Here is a 23,336-nt window from a genome sequence, read left to right on the forward strand (position 1 = left end):
CCCGATTCCTTGTTCAAAATGGTTCAAATGACTCGAACTACTATGGGACTCAACATCTGCGGTCATCAGTCCCCTAGACTTCGAACTACTTAAACCTAACTAACCTAAGGATATCACACACATCCATGCCCGAGGCAGGATTCGAACCTGCGACCGTAGCAGCAGCGCGGTTCCAGACTGAAGCGCCTAGAACCGCTTGGCCACAACGGCCGGCGATTCCTTGTTGTTGTGGATAACTGAAAGTAGTACATTTCGATCAGTTCAGCTCCCAAATAAAAATTCAGGTAATTTCAGTGAGAGGCAGCTACTACGGTTGGATACTATTTGGTTTAATTTTTTTATCTATTGTGTTTTAAATATTGTGATCCTAAATTTCTTTTGAAGGTTCTGAAAGGTTGATTTTAATCAAAAGATTTCAATTAAAGTCGTTGGTCAGCATGAAAATCGTAAATTTAAATCATATATGCGTGACTTACCTAATTTTTTTAAAAAAAGGAAATTTCATTTGTAGATTTTAAAAGTACCCTTGTTTAACGTATCAGGTCGGATTTCAGCAGAGTTTCTTGTACGGTACTTTTAAAACTTAATCTAGTGAATTTGTGATACTAAAATGTACTGCAAATGGAAAATGGTAAATTCTGTAACTGTTACTGTATTCCAAGGAAAGCGCAAACATTTAATAGCTTTCCATTTTTATTTTTTCACTGCTGGAACCTTGGTTGTATGTGTTTCCCTTTCCCTAATCAGCTGCTGACAACAGAGTTTGTCCCACTATCGCCACATTTGAAACACTGCATCTCAAACTCACATACTACAGCTATTTCTTCAAACAAAACAGATTATGTATTAGGCTGGACAGTTCTATAAAAGGCTGCGAAGATAGTTAACAAAACAAATGAGAGTACTATCACTGTGGAGAAAATACATGAGTAAATACATGAACTCACTCGGTCGGAAAGAGCGGCCTTGGTGTCGCTGAGGAGTCGCTCGGCCGGCAGCTGTGAGAGGAACTCTAGCAGCTGACGGTCGCTGGAGCCGCCGGGCAGCCCCAGAGACGCTGCAAGGGACAGCGCCCTCTGGCGGGGCGAGGCGCAGAAGGCCCAGGGGCTGAGCGCCGAGCCGCTCTGGGCGATGGCGCGCGAGAACAGCCCTGGCGAAGGAAGGCGGACGGTCAGTGCCGCCGTGCTGGCCAGGCTAGGGCCGACGGCTCTCAAGACACAGAGTTTACAAGGAATGGCAGGAACACAGCAGTCAGTAGCAATCCCACTCTTTTTTATTATTCTTGCATATCCGGATTTCAGGTGCAAATAGCCATTTTTAGTCCTAAAATGCAGGGACATTACAGAATCAGAATTGATCTACATAAAACGATAAGTAAACAATAGAAATGATCCATTTTAGCCATCATATCATTTGAGTGAGTTCTACTCGAACAAACTCCCTTCAGTACATGTCACCATAGGAGCTTGTTACTGTACAGGTAGAAGGAAACTGAGGTTGTTGTTTATAACAAGTAAAGCAGCTTTCCGACGTAGCAGTTTTGAACTTATTTTTTATGAAGTAAAATCAGCAAATACCATCTTTAATATACATCAAGAAACGTCCATTTACAATGTGTTTCTTCATATGTCAGTGGTGAAGCGATCCGACAAATCTTATGTAAAAGATCACTAATTGATTTTTGTGCAACCCAAAAGAGAAAAACAAACCTGAGAAGGGCAGATTCATGGATCTCCTGGAAGAGATGGAGGTTTACTGTCACCTGAGGTGGCCTCGGATTCACCCACTCAGTGAGCACATCCTGGTGAAGGGCAGCCAATTTTGGGAGCTCATCGACGGTCTCCAGCTTCAGGGCAGGAGAAGTCACGACCCAGCAGCGAACTAATATTGAATTTCCTTTATTGAGATTCGATTCCTCCCGAAGGGGACAGGTTGGCAGCAGCTTAGTACGCCGCTCTTCAGCCTACAGATTTTTTTTTTAATGAAGATAATAAATAATAAAAGCAGGAGATAAAATCGGTGACTTAAATGGTAAAATGGCGGAAAATTGTGGAACTTAAAACATAAAACAAAGCTTTGGCGATGCTAATAAAGTACACAGGAAGCAGACAGGTAAAATGATAGACAGACAATTAAAAAACACGGCGACAGTCTGGTTTCTGTTCGCAACACTTTGGAAAAGACGCACAACACTGAAGACTCACTTAAAACACTGCACTACAAAGTTGGCACAAGTATGACACACCACAGCCGAGAACGGATGGTGGGAACCTGGACAGATGATGGGTAAGAAAAGGGGAAAGGAGAGGAAAAGCGTAGTGGGGGGAAGGGGGGGGGGGAAGGAGAGGAAAAACTAAGTGGGGGGGGGAGGGGGGAAGGAGCCGGCGGAGGACGAGGACTAATAATGAAATGTTGGCCTTACTTAAATATAACACTACGCATGGTTGTGTGTGAGGACATAACTTATTACTGTTAGTGGACCTGTTTCTCTTCCATTTTGCTGGTAGTATTCATTGCTGTATCTGTTTTACCATCAAACAAGTGAAACATCGTTGAACTATTATTGTTAGTGACTAAGTATAAGGCAATGCGTTATATCGTTCTTTGCAAGCAGCACACCACAATTGGAGCTACAACATAAGTAAGCACCTTGTATTTACGTCAATAGAGGGGTTAGTATATTTTTATTAATTCTGCCTGATTAAAGTAGACTAAGTCATACTGATTTTCAGTATCTTACTATGACGTTAACGGTACTTAAAAACACGCTTTGTATGAAGTTTTATATTTCGTTTATATTAATTATTTAGTGGCTCACTTAAGCCACTATGATATAGCGACTACACTACACTTTAGCTTTTTTACGAACTCCATTTGGTATGTAACTACAGTTTATCAAGACAATCTTAAAGGAAAATAATTTTTATTCGAATGTGATGTAAAAGTTCTGTGTATCGCTTCAACACTAACGTATGAATAAACACGTCGTCGATCGAAGTTTCTTGATGTATTTTAAATGTGATATGCAACTACACTTGCTGATTTTACTTAATAAAAAATGGGTTTTAAATTACTATATCCGAAAGGAACTGGGTTAGCTAGTTTTTTGGAATACAGAAGGCGTTATTTACATTACAGGAAGCAAACTGAGGCTGCTGCACATGTTGCAAACAACAAGCTCAGTTTCCCTCTTCCAGTACACCAATAAAATCGTATGGTAACATGTACTGCTGGAAGTTTGGTGCATTATAAGTCACTGAGATGGTATGTTAACTAAAGTGGATCATTTCTATTAGATAACGTGGTATATTATTTATTGTTTTATACAAATCAATTCTGTTTCTATAATTTCCTTGTATTTTTTAAGCTTTGAAGATGGCTATTTAAAGCTGAAATTTGGACATACAAGAATGATAAAAAAATAATGGGTTTGTGACTGATTTCTGTGTTCCCGTCCTTCCTCATAATAATATATAGTCACTGTGCACAATGGTTCCGTATGTAATCAAAGTTAGCGAAGAAATAGGGCTGCGCAAAGGGCAGTTATGAAGTTTTACAATGAGAACTTTAATTGTCTTTCTAACTTTCCCAACGAAACTGGTAAGCTCCATATTTTCAAGTTTGTATTCAAGTTAATGTTGTCATTCTTCACAATGTTTGTTCTGGTTTTCTAGCACTTTCTGCCAGTGCAGCGGTCGCAGAGTTGTGTTGCTCGCTGTCTGTGTAGTAACCAATGTACCACGGTTGAGTTATAAAGCCACAAAGTATTTCAAGGTTAGGTAGAAGGTACTATCCGCAATCCAATACGCCCTATGTGGGTAGAGAGTGGTTGGTTATGTTGTCTTGAGGAACTATGGGAGGGTTAAATCAGAAATTAAATATCCTGAAAGTGTCGAGTTTGGGGCGTTTGTTTTCAAAGTTAGTTATGTTTCTATCTTACGATGACATGATTTTAGGGAGCAGAGTCTTATTTGTTTTATAACTTTCGTGCACGTTCTTTGTTGATTCCCAAATTATATGGGATCCACGTCCCTGTGAATATTTCGGCACGGATCAAGGTGTTCTAGAAACTGTATGAAGTCCTCTGCCTTACCGGCTTTGAATCTTCCTCGTAAGGGTATTAGCATCCTTCTGTAGTTGTTTAGTACCTCTAAAAGTGTGTGACAAGGACCCGAATTGTCAGTACCATAGAGTTAGATATGCAGACTTAACCCTTAGAAATGGAGAGGGTGTTTTAGCTATTTCAACTTGACAAAATGTTTGTACATGCCTGAGGAACACACACTTTCCAACCAGGTTTTTTTTTTTTTAATTTTGAAGCCCAAACTAAGTCTGTCAGGAGGAGGACTGTTTCTTGGTGGCGTTCAGTTGGGAGTCTGTCTCCAAGACGTAATTTGTGTACGATATGAGTCCCCATGGGAACTAATCAATTTGAGCGACAGATCCCATACTTTACTTCAATTTAAGTCTCTGCTCGTTAAATCACTAAATATTCCACTTGGATCGGTTTTTTTTATTACAGTGTATTGTACAGTATTAGTTTTTTTTATTACAGTGTTATAGAAACTCGACGCTGCAAAGCAATGTTGGTATTTTTGTACTTAATTTCGTGCTCACAAGTGAGGCATAGTCGGCATAGCTCAGTTGTCTGGTGCGACGTTATCATGTAATATTTGCATATAGAAACCAAAGCTTAATATTGTTTTCGCTAAAGATGTTTCCTACACTAAGAAGTATAACAGCTATACTCTGTTACGATTTGTAACAAAAATTCATTATGCCTATTTGTTTATGTTGTCCTGTGCGAATGGACTGAATCGAAACTGTGCCAGTAATAGTGGCAAGACAGAGGTTTCCACGTAACATGTCACTCAACATTTTACTATTACAATTTACTTTATTACATTCTAGTATCTATTGGTTGAAAAACACTACACACACACACACACTTGTTTATACCTTTTCAGTCAGCTGTATTGTGTGTGTTCATCTCAAATAACAGGCTCCCATAATTCTTTGTGGACAGTTTATCACCAAGGGAACTTTTTGAACTGTACGTAATAGTTTTGGAGAAGTGCATTCTTTCATTTTTGAACATTAAAGAAATTGATACTTCAATGTGAACGTGACCGTACTTCTACGAGGTGCATTCAAGTTCTAAGGCCTCTGATTTTTTTCTCCGGACTGGAAAGAGATAGAAACATGCGCATTGTTTTAAAATGAGGCCGCGTCCATTGTCAATACGTCCCAGAGATGGCAGCACCGTACGGCAGATGGAATTTTACCGCCAGCGGCGAGAATGAGAACTGTTTTAAATACTTAAAATGGCGACGTTTTCCTTACTTGAACAGCGTGCAATCATTCGTTTTCTGAATTTGCGTGGTGTGAAACCAATTGAAATTCATCGACAGTTGAAGGAGACATGTGGTGATGGAGTTATGGATGTGTCGAAAGTGCGTTCGTGGGTGCGACAGTTTAATGAAGGCAGAACATCGTGTGACAACAAACCGAAACAACCTCGGGCTCGCACAAGCCGGTCTGACGACATGATCGGGAAAGTGGAGAGAATTGCTTTGGGGGATCGCCGAATGACTGTTGAACAGATCGCCTCCAGAGTTGGCATTTCTGTGGGTTCTGTGCACACAATCCTGCATGACGACCTGAAAATGCGAAAAGTGTCATCCAGGTGGGTGCCACGAATGCTGACGCACGACAACATGGCTGCCCGTGTGGCATGTTGCCAAGCAATGTTGACGCGCAACGACAGCATAATGGGACTTTCTTTTCGTCGGTTGAGACAATGGGTGAGACGTGGATGCCATTTTTCAATCCAGAAACAAAGCGCCAGTCAGCCCAATGGAAGCACACAGATTCACCGCCACCAAAAAAATTTTGGGTAACCGCCAGTGCTGAAAAATGATGGTGTCCATGTTCTGGGACAGCGAGGGCGTAATCCTTACCCATTGCGTTCCAAAGGGCACTACGGTAACAGGTGCATCCTACGAAAATGTTTTGAAGAACAAATTCCTTCCTGCACTGCAACAAAAACGTCCGGGAAGGGCTGCGCGTGTGCTGTTTCACCGAGACAACGCACCCACACATCGAGCTAACGTTACGCAACAGTTTCTTCGTGATAACAACTTTGAAGTGATTCCTCATGCTCCCTACTCACCTGACCTGGCTCCTAGTGACTTTTGGCTTTTTCCAACAATGAAAGACACTCTCCGTGGCCGCACATTCACCAGCCGTGCTGCTATTGCCTCAGCGATTTTCCAGTGGTCAAAACAGACTCCTAAAGATGCCTTCGCCGCTGCCATGGAATCATGGCGTCAGCGTTGTGAAAAATGTGTACGTCTGCAGGGCGATTACGTCGAGAAGTAACGCCAGTTTCATCGATTTCGGGTGAGTAGTTAATTAGAAAAAAAATCGGAGGCCTTAAACTTGAATGCACCTCGTATAGAGGAAGAGCCAAGTGAAGGACATCCTAAACAACAGCCTCGATTAAAAACATTCAGAAAGTGAGCAATGTACTATTGTTCGATCGCCGATTAATGTTGTACAATAAAAATGACTTCATAGGCAAATCTGTAGAAATTTCACGACACATTTTATATGAAGCTCTAACTTTCTGAAAATTTTGTGTAAGATGGCTGCCGAATTGGTTGTAAGCCGACCAAAAGCAAATGCCTAAACAGTGATTTCTATTTCGTCTAGATGGAAAGATAATAACCTTTTTATGGAATGCAAAAGGGTTACCTCACAAGTACCTTTCAGAGAGTGAAAAAGTAACTGGTGAATAGTAAGCAAATCTTTTTGGTCAACTGGATGAAAATTGGTCGAGAAGTGGCACGGATATAAAAGCAAAGAAGAAAAGTCTTCTCCCATTGAAAGATAAAATACGTTTGTCCACAAAAGTATATGGGTATTGAGAAACCAGGGATCTAATGCATGGATTGTTGAAACATCTTCCGAGTTTACCAGATTTGACACCGTTTAACTCGATTTTCCTTCATCCGAAGAAATACATACCTGGGGAAAAGTTTGCGATTAAAAGAAGCAGCAGTAGTTTGATATTTTTCAGACCTTACACTGTCGCACTTCATGGACGTGATCTGCTCACTAAGAATTGACCCAGAAGCGAACTATGTCAAAATGTGAGGGTTTCCACGGCTGTCACCTGACCTAGTCCCCTCGGACTTCCACTTGTTTGGGCCATTAAAGGATGCCATTCGCGGAAGACATTTTGAGGACGATTTGGAGGTGACTCACACAGAGAAGCACAGGCTCCGCCACCAGGACAAGGATTGGAGCCGACAGGACATACACGCTCTTGTTTCGCGGTGGAGGATGGCCATAGAACGGGATGGAGATTACGTGGAAAAATAGGGTGCGTCCGTAAAACACAATTCTTTCGTGTGTGTAATTCTCATCATTCTTAATAAGGAAATGTTGAAGAAAAAAATGCAGTACTTTATGGGCAACCTTAGCACAAGTGAATTTTGTGTGACCAGACCATTGTTGTACACTGTCAATCCGAGCACATGCCACGTTGTACGCTGCACCTTTTGAAATCACTTAGGCCTTTCATCTCCCTTTGCATTTCATCTACCCTCATCCATTTACTCCCTGGACACGCAGTTTTTAGATCCGTCTGCGAGAAAGGAGTGGAATTGTACTCACCTTTTGACATTCCTGACAGTAGGTGGTAATGCACGGAAGCAGCTCCAGCACTCTCTCCAAAGAGCGTGACGTCATCTGGATCTCCTCCGAAGGCACGGATGTTGCGACGCACCCAGCGCAGGGCTAGGTGCTGGTCTTTCAGTCCGAGATTGCCCGGCGCTAGCTCGTTCTCGAGGCTCAGGAAACCTGTAGCACCGCCAGTACAACCGATTCAGAAACGAACAGGATACTGATATAGCGTTCTACGATATATACGTTATGAAGAATGTAAAATAATTTTTGGTCAGGTGAGGATAGATGACAGCTGATTGATTATAAGGGATGACAGGACAGTATAGAAAAGATTTATGGGAGAGTGAAGAACGAATGCGTAGTTTCCACGCTAGGAGCAATTTTATTGATATTGTGCAGCATCTTATAGAACACATTCAGTGGATCACACGCTGAATCGCTGGTTAGGAAAGTGTGTGGGTGCGGATCTCAAGGCGTCTATTCCCACGCCGCTAATGGACTGCCACAATCGACCAAAAGTCAACAGACAACTAAATTTTTTTCACATAACCCGAATTTCACAACAGTTAGGGTGTTGACATACAGAAGAATAAACGCGTGAAGCGAAGGAACCTTTCACATGGACATCCATATAAAGTTTCGTATTTCACTTGGAGCGAAACTGCTGGAGCACCTGTTTCGCGTATTAATTGACTTGTTCACCGTTGCCACTTCTCTTTGCCGCATTAAGATTTTGCAAGGAGAAGAGTCGTGTATAGACATATGAGTACATACGGAAGCGAAAAATTAGTCGAAACTACTTCTTGAAAATATTTAAAGTGTAATAAATAAACGTGTTTGGCATTCTTATTTTTCTGCTTTTACGGCCTCAATGGACCACTTCAGTCAGCCGTTTTCTGGTCATCTTCTTCAACATGTTTTCTTTCTGAACTGTCCAGTATCTTTCCAGTCCTTCTGATCTTTCTTGTCGTTCCTCGTGCGGCGGCCCGTGTTCACCTTGGACTTCATTCGCTTCCTAAGGAAACTACTCCGATTCGATCTTCTCGACAGTATCTTCGTGGATCGTGTCCACCGATGGCTCTAAGACTGACCGTGGTGTCGGGTATGCCTTCATCATTGGCATCGATCATTTTCGATATCGGCTTTCAGAGCACTGCTCAATATTCATAGGCTTTTCACCGTCTGTCAGGTTACCTAGTACATCCGGCGACATAGGCTTTTTAATTGTGTCATATGCTCCAATTCTCTCAGTGCTCTTCAGAGCCTCTGTGTACTGTACACAGTCCATCCCTTAGTGCAACGGTCCAAGACCTTCCACTCGCTCGCTGTTGACGGAGCCACTGTGATGTTCAGACGGCTTTCTGGTCACGTCGGTCTGATGGGAAATGAGGCTGCTGGCGCTGCTGCCACGGCTGCAGTCCTCCTACCTCGGTCCGCTAGCTCTTCCATCCCTCCGATACTCTCCATGTTGCTGTCTGTTGGTAGGTAGTGTCACTTTGGAATCACCACTAGTCTTCTCTTCACGGGAACAAGCTCCAGGGAATCAAACTTCTCGGCCCTCTCACCGCGAATCATTTTAGCTAGGTGCGTATTGAGCACTACCGTTTTAGCCATCACCATTTGTTGAGTGGTAATACCCCGCCACTTTGTGCCCATTGTCGTCAACCTTTGACGATTCGTCATTTCCTGACCGAATGCCCTGTTTTTAACCACTTACGTTCTGATGAACATTTGCCGTCTGAGTTATCGGCTATTTTAGCGAACGACGCGCGGGCTGTCGGTCGCGTTTTTACTTTTTATACGTCGTGGCAATATGGCGAAGGACATTTAATCTTTGTTTCGGGAGCTCTGCTGTCTCTACAGCGTATTTTGTGGACTTTTCTCTACGAAGAAGTCCTTGTTGATATCTCGCTTTCCTTCCGTCGACTGGGCTTCACGTATAGTCAAATGTTCAAATGTGTGTGAATTCCTTAGGGACCAAACTGCTGAGGTAATCGGTCCCTAGACTTACACACTACTTAAACTAACTTATGCTAAGAACAACACACACACCCATGCCCGAGGGAGGACTCGAGCCTCCGGCGGGAGGGCACGTATAGTCGGTTTTAAGGTCTTTTACTGCTTCATGATCTGAGGTTATGACATAAGTACTTATGACCTTAATTGTTTTTGCGCCCTAAAACAATCCAACAAACCAACAAACTTTTCATTGTTTGTCTTTTGTCTACTTTTGATTTAAATCTTATGTTTTATGTTCTTTATTTTTTTAATTTTCTATTTAGTTTTGGAAATAATTCAAGGTTAATTCTACTTCTTTCTTATCCTCCCTGATTTTCTTTATCCATCCTATTTGTTGCTTCATGTTCGGAAGTTTCTCTATATTTTTTCTTGGTTATCTAGTTTCTAGTGTCCTCATACTGTGACCAAAAAATAAGTCCTTTTTTCAGTATGGTATTTGTAATGGACTTCAGTTCGCTGTCCACCACTTCATTTGGCACTATCCACCAGAGTGCATCTTTTTCCCACGCCCGGGTTCCCGGGTTCGATTCCCGGCGGGGTCAGGGATTTTCTCTGCCTCGTGATGGCTGGGTGTTGTGTGCTGTCCTTAGGTTAGTTAGGTTTAAGTAGTTCTAAGTTCTAGGGACTGATGACCGTAGCAGTTAAGTCCCATAGTGCTCAGAGCCATTTGAACCATTTTTTTGCATCTTTTTGATATTTCCTATTTATTCTTCTTTCTAATTTTAAGAGCTTCTCGATTCTGTTTTTCTGGATGACTTTGTAAAGAGCTTCACTTCCGTATGTCAGCTCTGGTTGAAAGACCGCCTTGCCATCTTTTAATTTAGTTTTAACCGATAGTCTTCTTTATCGAACGCAGACCATGTTAATTTTTGAGCTTTTACCGTTTCGTTAGTTCTTTCTTGTCATGCAGGTTTCTCGTCCAAGTTGTGTTTTATAATTTCTCCTATGTAATTAAAGTGTTTCAGTGTTTTTACTTTCCTGTTATTTACTGTTATGTGGTTGATTATTAGTGGATCTGCTACCATCATTTTAGTCTTTTCGAATGGTATCTGGAGTGCTGCATTTTGTGCTACATTTTGTAGGCTTGTTGTTTGATTTATGGGTTCCTGAATGTTACTAGCTAATAAGGCTAAGTCACCTGCGAATCCCAATCAATTTAAGTTCATTTGATATTTCTTGGGTCCAATTCTCACGTATTTGGGGGTTTTCCTTTTACCATTCCATCATCACGTACTCCAGAGCTAAGTTGAAAAGTAATGGCGATATGCCATCTGCCTGTCATAATACTATTTTAATCGTAAATGGATCAGATGCTTCTCCTCCGAACTTTATATTTTGTGTTTGTTAGAATTAAGTTTATCATTTTTATTAATGATAATGTCTTTAGCATTTAATACTTAATAATTGTGTAAAAGTGTGGCCACTGTCATTTACGGTATCATTCCCAAAGTCACCAACTCAAGAATAATTTTTTTTCTTTTTTTAGTTTTTGTCCTACTACCGCACCGAAATCCTGCATTACCACAAAGCAATAGCGTTTATGAGTTTCATTAACTCTTTCTATGTGTATTTCGCCATCTCGTCAGAATATGAGCATGTTGATGTTGGTATATATACTTGGATCATTTTCCCAAAATATCTTATGTTTATTTTTTAATTAAGTTTTCATTGTTTCAGACTCCTTCAGTTTTGTTTTCATTTTAATTGTGTACAACAAAGCCTACGCCTAAAGTTCCTCGTGCTCTGTTCCTCTACAATAACACACATGTTCTGATTTTAATTACATCTAGCCTGATTTTTTTCGCCGCACTTCCGACGACCCCACAATAATCATATGATCTTATTTAATTCCTCATTCAGTGTTAAAATCGACCTTCGAATCTTAAGGTTCAGCAATATATTGTCTCTACATGAGAGGTAGCAGTAGCGATTCGTATGATTGCTATTTAACAAAACTTTTCGAGTAGGGACGTACGCGGACAGTTACTAACTGTGCTCGAAAGCCTGAAGCGAGACCTGTATCCCGTAAGCTACGCCTCAAGCCGCCGCCTGAAATTCCTTAGTCCACTATTCCCAATATTCTTCCACCTAGATCGGAAAAAAGGAAGTCACGGGAACCTGCACTGGCAGTAGGGCGTCCGACAACCGCATCCTTGCGCACTAACCTGCCAGGACCCGAAGAATTTCGCGAAACATGTGAATAATGATAAGCCAGGACAAAGCTGCGAAATAAAACTGGCTTGGTGACTCCGATCTGGGATGTTCGGCCACCTTTTGCAATTATTTATTTCGGCAGCTTGCGAGTGTATGATGACGAAATGATAGTGAGCGCAACCACTTACCTAGCCCTGAGCGGAGGAAATCCCCGACCGTAGCGGCAATCGAACCCGGAACCCCGTGTTTGAGAGTCAGCAACGTCACCCACAAAACCACGAACTGCTGACGGGCAAAACTATGGTTACAGCATGGCAGTCTACCTGAGTGCTTCTAAATCCCAGAGCCTGCAATCGTCACGTCCAGTTTGCGTGTAAGGGGACATGCAAACAGGGGCGTCGAATTTCTAGTCAAAGTTTGTTTAGATATAAGGAGAAAGTACATGAGGATACCGGTGTACGTATAAATTAATGTTGTGGAATGTTGTTACGTGGGCTTCTCCAGATCACGTCTTGATAACAACGATACGTCACCATCACAGCATTGTAAAAGTATTAGCCACTCCAAAATGTCGGCGTAGGTATAATGACTGCATTTAGCAGCAGACCATCGTGGCCGCACCACAAAACGATCAGTAAGACTAATATTTTTAAAAGAAGTTCCTGAATACTATGGTGCAGGCGCTCTTATTGTAGTAAAGACGTAATTGTTTTGCGGGGACTTATTCGCCTGAGTTTTTCGTTGGAGTACTGGTACGAATTAAGTCAACCATTCACTACGCAAACGTCGCGCAATATATCCAGTGTTACCCGTTCAAACTCGTGGCACTTCAGTCGAAAAAATCGCAAGGACTGAACAGAACAGTTAACATAATTTTGCCAGTTTGAAATGAGTCAGATTTCGCGAAAAACAATTTCTTCGATAGGTCATTGCATTAAAACCAGGAACCATAAAGTTTCAAAAGTGTTCCCTTCATTTCTAGGGCATTCTAAGATGTACCTGCCACTTATGATCACAAACAGCAGTGGAAAAAGGTCACCATCAGAATTGAAGTTAATCAAAAGAAGACTCTGAATCTCCATGTTAGAAGACGGAAAATTTTAGTTTCGGTCGGTAATGAAAGGGATATTTTAAAACAATTAAGTTATGAAGATGTTATAAGCATCTTCAGTAATAGTGTAGGCGCATTCAATAAGGCGATAACGTTATTTAAAACTTTCATTTTAAGACTGACTCTTTGGTAATGTAATGTATTTGACTTAAATACATGTAAAATTTGCTGGGTTTATACAATTCATTTTTATCTACAATTTGGCTAACAAACGTGTTTACCCATAGTTACATTATGTTATTTTTAAAAGTGAAATACTGATTTTTGGACTGACATGATTCTGAACGTGTATTTTTAAAATATTTTTGTTCATAGTGATATCAATAAATCGTGTTTAGTATCTTGATTTAAATTCCTCTCGTTTTTTTTAAATCTCATCAACTGATTAAATTATAAATTTTATAGTAAAATTTTATACAATTACATGATAAGATGTTATAGACACTGTGAACAGAAAGAAAAACCTGTGATTCCATTACGTAAGGGGCGATCAAAAAGTTTCCGTTGGAAGGCCGTACTGTCTAGAATCGGTGTACCAATCAGGCAAAATCGTCATGAGCATTGAGGCAATCATTCCACCGACGCACAGGGTTGGATATACCCGTTTGGTAGAGCTCTGTGTCCTGCTGCGCGGAGAAGTCCGTGACTGCCTGCTGAACATGGCCGTCCGACAGGAATCGTTGACCCTTCAATGCCACGGGATTGAACCGTCGTCCTCCCGAATTTCGATAGATATGCTATCCATACACATCCTTCATTCTCCGATAGACGTCTACCGGTGTTTGTCCTTTGGCACCCAGTAAAGAACAACTGAACGTTGGTCCTGTTTGGACGCATTTGGTAATAGGTCACCTTTTCGCATTTAACGCACGCTAATCCCTTGCCTAAAACTCGCAGTTAATACGAGTATACTCGCAGTGAATCGCGCTATTTTACATATACGCTGCAACAACGCGCTCGAACGGAAAGTTTTTGATCGCCCCTCATATGACAACTTACAAGGGAATGGTCAGACTTGTCATGCCGAAACATGTATTGATTTTTTTAGCACTGTTATTTAACTGTGCAAAAGATCCGTTTGCAAAATTGTAGCTGCTGACATGAACTGGAAGTCCCTAAAAAAGAATCACGAACATGGCTGTGTTTCCTACTTGGCGCTTGCAGTGACGGCTGGCCACCCCTGGAAATGGCGAGTCGCGAGCGTTGTGCGCATGGTCGGGAAGTGCGGCCGTCTTATCGCGGCGTTCACTAAAGAGGAATATCGCTGCATGGTTTTGGTGGAAAGGGGAAACGAATATTCGTTTCTGTGGCATGCACGTCCTTTTAATTTTTGGTACGTATTTCGAAACATACCGTCCTGAAACTGGTTAGAGATATGAAAGATGTTCTGTACATGTTCATCTATACTCCGCAAGCCACTTTACGGTGAACATTCAATCTCCCCTCACAGGTGATGGCGAACCCTGTAAATGTTTTGCTGCTTGCCATGGAGATATACCACAGACGCCAAATGAAGCAATCAACAGAAAATACGCTTGAAGACTATGTGTTGTGCGACATGGTTGTTAAACTTCTAGACGAGCATGTAAATGGCGCAAACATGTGGCTAGAAACAACTGGAACACCCGATATTGCAGATTGTGACTCTACAGACGGCGAAGACACCGACGAAAGTTGCACTCATGAAGACTCTTCGTGTGATAGGGCCACGTACCATCATCAATTATCTCCGAAAGTAACACCAGCAATTACAATTACCTTATCAGACAAAGAAAAAGCGGTGACGTATTGCTTGAACGAAAGTGGTAAGAAACGCCTACGTGTCAGTACTGTTCAAACTAAGTATCGCTTTGTCCGTTCTGAACGTGAATTGTATAGATGGAAAAAGCAAGTCGCTCGACGACGTAATAGTCGATTGGAAATTGCGACGGAGAAAAACCGCGACTTTTTGAGTTATTTACCGATGCCAGACAACAGTCATTTGGTGTGAGCAATACAACTTTGCGTGATTGGGCGTTAGAGATTGCCAACGCGATAGGCGCTAAAGAATTTACAGCTTCTCAAAGTTGGATTAGTCGCTTCAAAAGATCACATAAAATTGTGGCAAGAAAAATAACAAAATTTGTATCGAGAAACAGGTCGGAAAATGAAGTGACACAGATGGAAATGATAGAAGCTTTTCTTACGAATGTAAAAAAATAAGATCGCTAGTTTTAGTGAATCGTACGTGTACAGTGCAGATAAATCGGGTTTTCAAAAAGAAATGCGTGCGGAAAGAACACTGTCATTCAAAGGGGAAAAACATATTGAGGCGATTGCGCAGTCCACGACTGCACTCACCCATTCATACACTATAATGCCCATAATTAGTCTGGATGGTTCAAGGCTGCCTAAAATATATGTGTGTCTACAAGAACCAACTGGACGTTTTGGACCACGTGTCAAAAGAACAATGTTCTACGCAAACAGTCTTGTAGTAGACGTATCGAAGTCTGGAAAAATGGGAAACGAAAACGTTACACTTTCATGCGTCATGCTTTTCTTCCGTTCTGCGGGAACAAATCTCTTCTCCTTCTAGATTCGTGGTCAGGTCATAAAAGGTCTCATTCATTAAAAGCTGTATTTGGAGCCCACCCTGACAAAGAAGTAGAGATGCTTCAGATTCCACTAGGCATGACCAACGTAATTCAACCTTTAGACAGAGAATTTTTCCGCCAGTGGAAGACATTTTACAGAAAACTAACAGAGAAAATTATTGTGTGCTGATCACTGCAATTTACTGTCTATCACCGTGACAATATTCTCAAGCTGCAATCAGTAGTACATTATCAATTTTCCTCTCCACGATTTCAGAATTTGATTAAGTATGCGTGGCACTCCTCGAAATATGCTGATATTAGGCCTGATTCATTCCTAACACCAGCCCAGTTTTGTCTACGGACATTTAACAACGTCTGTCATGCGCAGGGCTGTCATATGTCGTCTTTGCTTGTATGTTCTTGGTGCACAAAAAACCTATGTTTTGAACATTGTATCAATGTTTCGCACTTTTGCGGTAATTACAAGAAATAAAATTTGGACGTGTTCTAAATCCTATATTTATTTGTGTCTATTTCATAGCTATTTGGAAAGAATGTCGTAGATAACATATCAGCCATATTTGTCAACAAATGTTTAATTATCATACGATCGCTTTCACTGGGGGAATCAGCTCTCTCACCGCTGTGGCAAGAGAGCGGCGCGTATCTAACGCCACCTTGCCCCTAGATGGCGTTGGTATAACGTAGCGAGAGAGGTCAGGGTTGTACAAGAGGCAGTTATAAGCGTGGAAACCATGCGACAATAATGTATTACTTCATAAAATTGTTTACAGACTTCCAGGTCATGTCAGCAGCTAAAATTCTGCATACAGACTTCTTGCAATGTTAACTAACAGTGGTAAAAAAAGCAACACAGGTTTCGACATGACAAGTCTGACCATTCCCTTGTTAGTATCACAAAAGGTTTATCTTCCCGTGTCAGCCGAAGATACTTCCAGTTCCTTGGGCACATTTTAAGAGAGAGGAATAATTTATACCACCTTGCAAGACAAAATCGTCGGCAGAAAACCAAGGCAGATCAGCAAGTAGTTGGTTGGATCAAGCGAAGAAGACTAGCGGCCTGCATCTTCACATTATGTTAATTTGCTCTAAAATACTACTTTGGCGGGTAAGTTACCACTACATTTCCGCTAGAGGTCTGCAGATTCTAAATACGGCCCTTGTAGATACTGGACACGTTCCTCAGAATGATTTGAATGTGATACAGCCAATTCCCTTTCGCAAAGTGGTTCCATCGGAAACTTTTCTCTGCAATGACTGCGCCGTGGGCAGGACGTTGGTCCCTATAATCTTCCTTCGTGGCCTCGTTTTATCAGAGAGTCATCAGCCTTCGCCGTCTCCGTGCAGCGTTTGTCCTTGACGTGACGCAAGAGACCAACCTCCAAACAGCTGACTGAACACAAGCCGCCAATGTCAGCGCGGCAATGGCACAGTTCAGCCGAGACGAGGCCAAGCTCGCGGACACAGAGGGACTCCTGAGTGTGCAGTCGAAAGGCGCTACAACGTAATGAGATCAAAGCAGCATGCTAAAGAGTTTCGAATTGTCTAGATCTGCGAATACGAGGTGTGGCTATAAAATAACGGAACATATGTATGTTTCAAAAACACAAATATTTAGTTGTTATCACCCTCAATGTACTACCGTCCTCTGCCCCTAGGCAGTTCCAAGCGAATTTTGCATTGATGGAAACAGTGCTGGAAGTTTTCCGCTATGGGCTCTTTGATCACGAGTGCCGCTTCTTCTTTCACTACTTCAGCGGACTGAAATCTTGTTACTTTTAATGCAGATTTGACCTTGGGGAATAGATATAAGGCACATGGTGCTAGGTCAGGCGAATAAGGTGGATAGTCTAACACTGGAATGCTGTATTTGACTAAAAACATCTTAACAGATAATGCGGTATGTGCCGGTTCATTTCTTGATCCAGAACCCGCGACTTACGTGGGTTGTTTTTTTCTTATTTTTTCGTGGAGTTGAGCAAGAACTTCAAGGTAGTAATGTTGAGCAATAGTATGACCTTCAGGAAATCAGTGTAGATACACATTTCCATGAATATCGAAAAAAAGCAGCCAGCCAGTGTGGCCGAGCGATTCTAGGCGCTTCAGTCTGGAACCGCGCGACTGCTACGGTCGCAGGTTCGAATCCTGCCTCGGTCATGGATGTGTGTAATGTCCTTAGGTTAGTTAGGTTTAAGTAGTTCTAAGTTCTAGGGGACTGATCCCCTCAGATGTTAAGTCCCATAGTGCTCAGAGCCATTTGAACCCTTTTTTTTTTTTTTTTTTTTTTTTGAAAAAAGGCAAACATCAATTGATTTGCATTTTAACTTGCTCATTCAAAATTTTTCGCTCTCGTGAACTTAGCCCCTTTCAATGCATGGATTGGCGGTTAGTTTCTGGATAGTAAGCGAAAAAACAAGATTCGTCACATGTTACCACTCTTTCCGAGAAATTAGAAGAATTTTCAGTGGTACTGAGAGAGTCAGTACAAACATTTTCACGAGCTTCTTTCTGTTCGATCGAGAGAATTTTCGAAACTAATTTCACACACACTTTTCTCCTGTTAACTTGGTTATGTAAAATTTTCGTTACGCAATTCTTACAGTTACAGCAATCGATCGAACGCTCAAACGACGGTCACATCCAATTACATTAACAATTTTTTCGAGCTTTTCACCTGTTTCTGATGTTGAATGGCGTCCCGGGTGTGAGCCATCCTCAGTGTCTTCTCGACCACCTCGTAAACGCTTGAATCACTCAAAACTAAGCTTAAGAGATGAACAGTCTTCGCCATACACTTCTTTTAGCAAAAGATCGGTTTCAGTAGCAGTTTCTCCAAGTTTCAAGTGACTATTCACGGCAATTCTTTGCTCTGTTATTACAGTTATCATTTTTCCAGCAAAACAAAATAACAGCTCTACACAGATGAAGGCCACGGCCGCACTGATATGTCTACAGATAAAAGAGATGCCGCATTGGACAGGGAAGGCTTCAACGCTTTACAGCTGTTGGTCGGTCATCCTTGGTGCATGCGCACTTTGTGACAGCATCAGTCACGTTATTTTGTAGTCACACCTCGTACTCGTGTTTGTCTTTCTTCGTGTAAAAACAGAACTGCTGACGGAATCTGCGAGTCGAAAACTTGTGATAGAAAAAAGTATCTGGTTCTACAAGGCATAGCATGGAACTCCATAGGCAGAGTCGCTAATCTGTTAATTGGAGAAAACAATTTCGTTTTAATTTTCTTTTAGTTACACATAACACCAAAATTGTGCTTCTTATCCACACTGTCACTATGTGCCGTGCATATTAATGGAAAGGAGCTAACATGAATGTGTTAAATGTCTATAATGATGCATTAAAGACATGATTCACACTATGTAATCTTCACAAGTCCTGTAACTGACGATCCCTATGAGATTTTACGAAGTTGGCTGGAGTCTAAATAACTTGCGTATGACTGTACTCTCGATTTATTGTTTCGCACGTTTCATTTGTCAGATCATTAATACATATTCTCATAATCCACTGCTATCATCTACCACACCGACCCCGTCCACAGATAAAGACATTCATGGTTTTTGTAGCTTCTCCCAGTATTCAGATTTGAGAATTTCACAGTGAGATCAAATTTAATAAGGCAAGAAAGCGTCACATTTCTTTCTTCTTCGCGGATTGCTCCACAAAGAGCTGTACCGAATCAATAGAAGTCGTTACAGAATTTTTCCCTGAATAATGAGGGCAGCAGTATCAAATTTTGTCATAATGCTGTTGAACTGTACTTCAAAATAGGTTACACATCGCTCAAACACCAATTTATTTCAGTATTTTCACATACCGACCACACAAAACAGACTTTCCGATGTATGAACACTCCCACTTGCAACTACACTACTGGCCATTAAAATTCCTACACCAAGAAAAAATGCAGATGATAAACGGGTATTCATTGGACAAATATATTATACTAGAACTGACATGTGATTACATTTTCACGTAATTTGGGTGCATAGATCCTGAGAAATCAGTACCCAGAACAACCACCTCTGGCCGTAATAACGGCTTCGATACGCTTAGGCATTGAGTCACACAGAGCTTGGATGGCGTGTACAGGTACAGCTGCCCATGCAGCTTCAACACGATACCACAGGTCATCAAGAGTAGTGACTGGCGTATTGTGACGAGCCAGTTGCTCGGCCATCATTGACCAGACGTTTTCGTGCAGCCACTGGACATCGTGTTACGACTCAAACTGTGCGCAATAGGCTGCATGATGCTGAACTTCATTCCCGACGTCCATGGCGAGGTCCATTTTTGCAACGACGACACCATGCAGCGCGGTACAGATGGGCCCAACAACATGCCGAATGGACCGCTCAGGATTGGCATAACGTTCTCTTCACCGATGAGTGTCGCATATGCCTTCAGCCAGACAATCGTCGGAGACGTGTTTGGAGGCAACCCGGTCAGGCTGAACGTGTTAGACACATTGTCCAGCGACTGCAGCAATGTGGAGGTTCTTTGCTGTTTTGGGGTGGCAGTATGTGGAGTCGATGTACGCCGCTCGTGGAAGGCGCCGTAACGGCTGTACGATACGTGAATGTCATCCTCCGACCGATAGTGCAACCATATCGGCAGCATATTGGCGAGGCATCCGTCTTCATGGACGACAATTCGCGCTCCCATCGTGCACATCCTGTGAATGACTTCCTTCAGGACAAGGACATCGCTCGAGTAGAGTGGCCAGCATGTTCTCCAGAGATGAACCCTATCGAACATGCCTGGGATAGATTGAAAGGGCTGTTTATGGACGACGTAACCCACCAACCACTCTGAGGGGTGTACGCCGAATTGCCGTTGAGGAGTGCGACAGTCTGGACCAACACTGCCTTGAAGAACTGGTGGATTGTATGCCACGACGAATACAGGCATGCATCAGTTCAAAAGGTCGTGCTACTTGTTATTAGAGGTACCGGTGTGTACAGCAGTCTGGAGCACCACCTCTGAAGGTCGCGCTATATGGTGGTGCAACATGCAATGTGCGCTTTTCATGAGCAATAAAAATGGCGGAAATGATGTTTATGTTGATCTCTATTCCAATTTTCTACACAGGTTCCGGAACTCTCAGAACCTAGGTGACGAAAAACTTTTTTTTGATGTGTGTAGAACACGATTGGGGCCAGTATAATTCCTGAGAGAGACCGTTCTTCTGTGGCCTCAGTCGGCAATGCTGTCCTTGAAAGTAATAGTTATGAAGCAACAACATCAGTATTCCTAGAACAGTTAAGGAAAACCACAAATTGTTCTACAGGCGTGTGCAATGTCTCAGGACGTAATGGACGTGAACATCATGAACCTCATAAAGGAACTCTGTAGCTGTTCACGTATGCTCCTCGCGGCTCTGAACTTATACCTTGTAATTTTCTTCTGTTGTGTCTGAGTGAGAGCGTACTAGATTGATGGACATTTATGGATTCATATTACCGTGTTAAAGTGTATGAAGAGGAGCTGCATAGTTTGGACAAGCAGCACTGATACCAGTTTTTCCAAGGGTTAGCGGGAAAACGTTGGGAAGCACCAGTTTTAGTATTGCCTTGCATGGAATGTCTGGCGAAAATACAGGAATATCTCAAGGATCATTATACGATATGACGCGCTCCTCATCAGTAAATCTCTTGTGAAAATACGAGAGCAGTCGTAACGGGGTACAAATGGTCGATGACAGCCCGAACACTGACGTAATATTGTGTTGTGCTGTACTACGATATTTGAGGTGTACGTCAGTTAGCAAAATGGTTCAAATGGCTCTGAGCACTATGGGACTTAACTGCTGCTGTCATCAGTTCCCTAGAACGTAGAACTACTTAAACCTAACTAACCTAAGGACATCACACACATCCATGCCCGAGGCAGGATTCGAACCTGCGAACGAAGCGGTCGCGCGGTTCCAGACTGTAGCGCCTAGAAGTCAGTTAGCAACGTAGTAGGATACATTATTAAAATGATTACAAGTGGTGGACCATTCAGACTGGCGTTAAAAACCATTAGATTAGTTTTCTCTTTAAGTCCGGGAGTTGCTTGATTGGTACAGTGGCTTGCCAGAACTTTGGGACCACACGATATCGGATTTTACAAGCGATTTAGCCTTGTGAGATCAGGCCTTCGTCTACTATTGTGTACTTTATGTTTGTTGATACGATCGAAATTGATTGATAATAATCGGAAACTTCATAAGTGGCTACATGTGGTGATACGTGTAACGCAGGAACCCTATGCGCACCGAGTCCTCACAGGTAGGCACCAACTACATTCACGTCGTCTAGCAGTGGTATAAACAGAAAAAAATGTTTTGCCAAATGAGCCAAAGAACGACTTCAATTGCAAAACAGAACTTGAAGTATAAATAAAATCGCGTGACTGGAAATAATAATTGCAGTGCACCACAGAAAAGCTCGGGCATGGAAAAATTTAGAGAGTTGCAAGCACGATTTGTTATAACAGGAACCTTCTTTTCCACCTTCACTTATTCTCACTTTTGTGGCTGGAAAACGTCAGTGTCCGATGACGAGGACTTACATTTCAGCGAGATATAGTCCGCCCGCACACGGCGAGAGTTTCCACTGCTTGTCTTCGTTCTTGCCAAACCACACTTCGGCCAGCAACGTCGCCGGATATCTCCCCGACTGAGAATGTGTGGAGCATTTTGGGCAAGGTCCTGCAACCAGCTCGAGATTTTGATGATCAAACGCGTCTATTGGACAGAATTTGACACGATATCCCTCAAGAGGACGTCCAAGAACTCTGTTAATCAGTCCTAAGCCTAATAACTGCTTGCGAAAGGGCCGGTGCGTTACTGACTAGCTCAATTTGGGGATGTTTTTCTCTTGAATAAATCATCCAATTTTTCTGAAATCGTTATCATTTGTTTGTCTGTACATGTATAATTCCATCGTGGTGTGTCGTTTTTGTTTTTGTCTGAGAGTGTATATTGCCCTGAGAAAGCACTACGAGTAAAAATATTTTCATTTTGATCGACAAAAATCCTGTCTCTCACTGGCAGGCCGAGGGTACTTCCCCGTGATCTCGTAAATTAGGCCGCTGCAGACGAGTGGGGACCGGTGAGGCGCGCTGCCTGCCCGCTAGTCTACTCACCGAGCACGCCGAGCCGGTAGTTGAGGGTGACTACGATGACGCCGCGCTCGACCAGGAAGTCCGGCCCGAACTGCGTGCGGCCGCCCTCGCCCTGCACGAAGCCGCCGCCGTGGATCCACACCATCACCTTCAGCGGGTCGACGGAGTCCGTGCCATTCGGCAGCTGCAGGCGATATACGACATTACATAGCACTTGTCAACTCGACAGCTTCTCCAAAATAAAAAAGTGGCTATGGACATCGTAGGCGTATAAATGTGTCAGTGAAAGGTAGCAGGAAGTTGCTTTCTTTAGGTGTATATGGAAATGGTTATCATGTCGAGGTTGAGCCGTGAGGTCATCTGCCCAACCAGTCTTCGTGTTTTTTTGGTACCTTACACACAGTAACACGTGTTTTTTTGGTACCTTACACACAGTAACAAAATTTAAACAAGTTGAGATTTATCTTCATGTGAGTGTGTGTGAATTCCTAAGGGACCAAACTGTTGAGATCATCGGTCCCTATACTTACACACTACCTCAAATAACTTAAACTAACTTATGCTAAGAACAACACAAACACTCAAGCCCGAGGGAGGACTCGAACCTCCAGCGGGAGGGGATGCGCAATCCG

At 42.4% G+C, this 23,336-nt stretch overlaps 1 protein-coding gene across 3 annotated transcripts in view; it reads right to left on the reverse strand.

The window, feature by feature from the left end:
- LOC126162241 (acetylcholinesterase-like) overlaps positions 1-23,336 on the reverse strand; it is a 193,246-nt gene that overhangs the window by 42,077 nt on the left and 127,833 nt on the right. For all 3 annotated transcript variants that reach the window (XM_049918614.1, XM_049918616.1, XM_049918615.1), the window contains exons 4-6: positions 22,726-22,888; positions 7,681-7,866; positions 948-1,150 (exon numbers count right to left, since the gene is read on the reverse strand). In XM_049918614.1, coding sequence (XP_049774571.1) covers positions 948-1,150; positions 7,681-7,866; positions 22,726-22,888 — 552 coding nt within the window. The remainder of the gene's footprint in view (positions 1-947; positions 1,151-7,680; positions 7,867-22,725; positions 22,889-23,336) is intronic.

The sequence above is a fragment of the Schistocerca cancellata genome, chromosome 2 (assembly GCF_023864275.1).
Source record: "Schistocerca cancellata isolate TAMUIC-IGC-003103 chromosome 2, iqSchCanc2.1, whole genome shotgun sequence".
In the NCBI taxonomy this organism is placed as follows: Eukaryota; Metazoa; Arthropoda; class Insecta; order Orthoptera; family Acrididae; genus Schistocerca; species Schistocerca cancellata.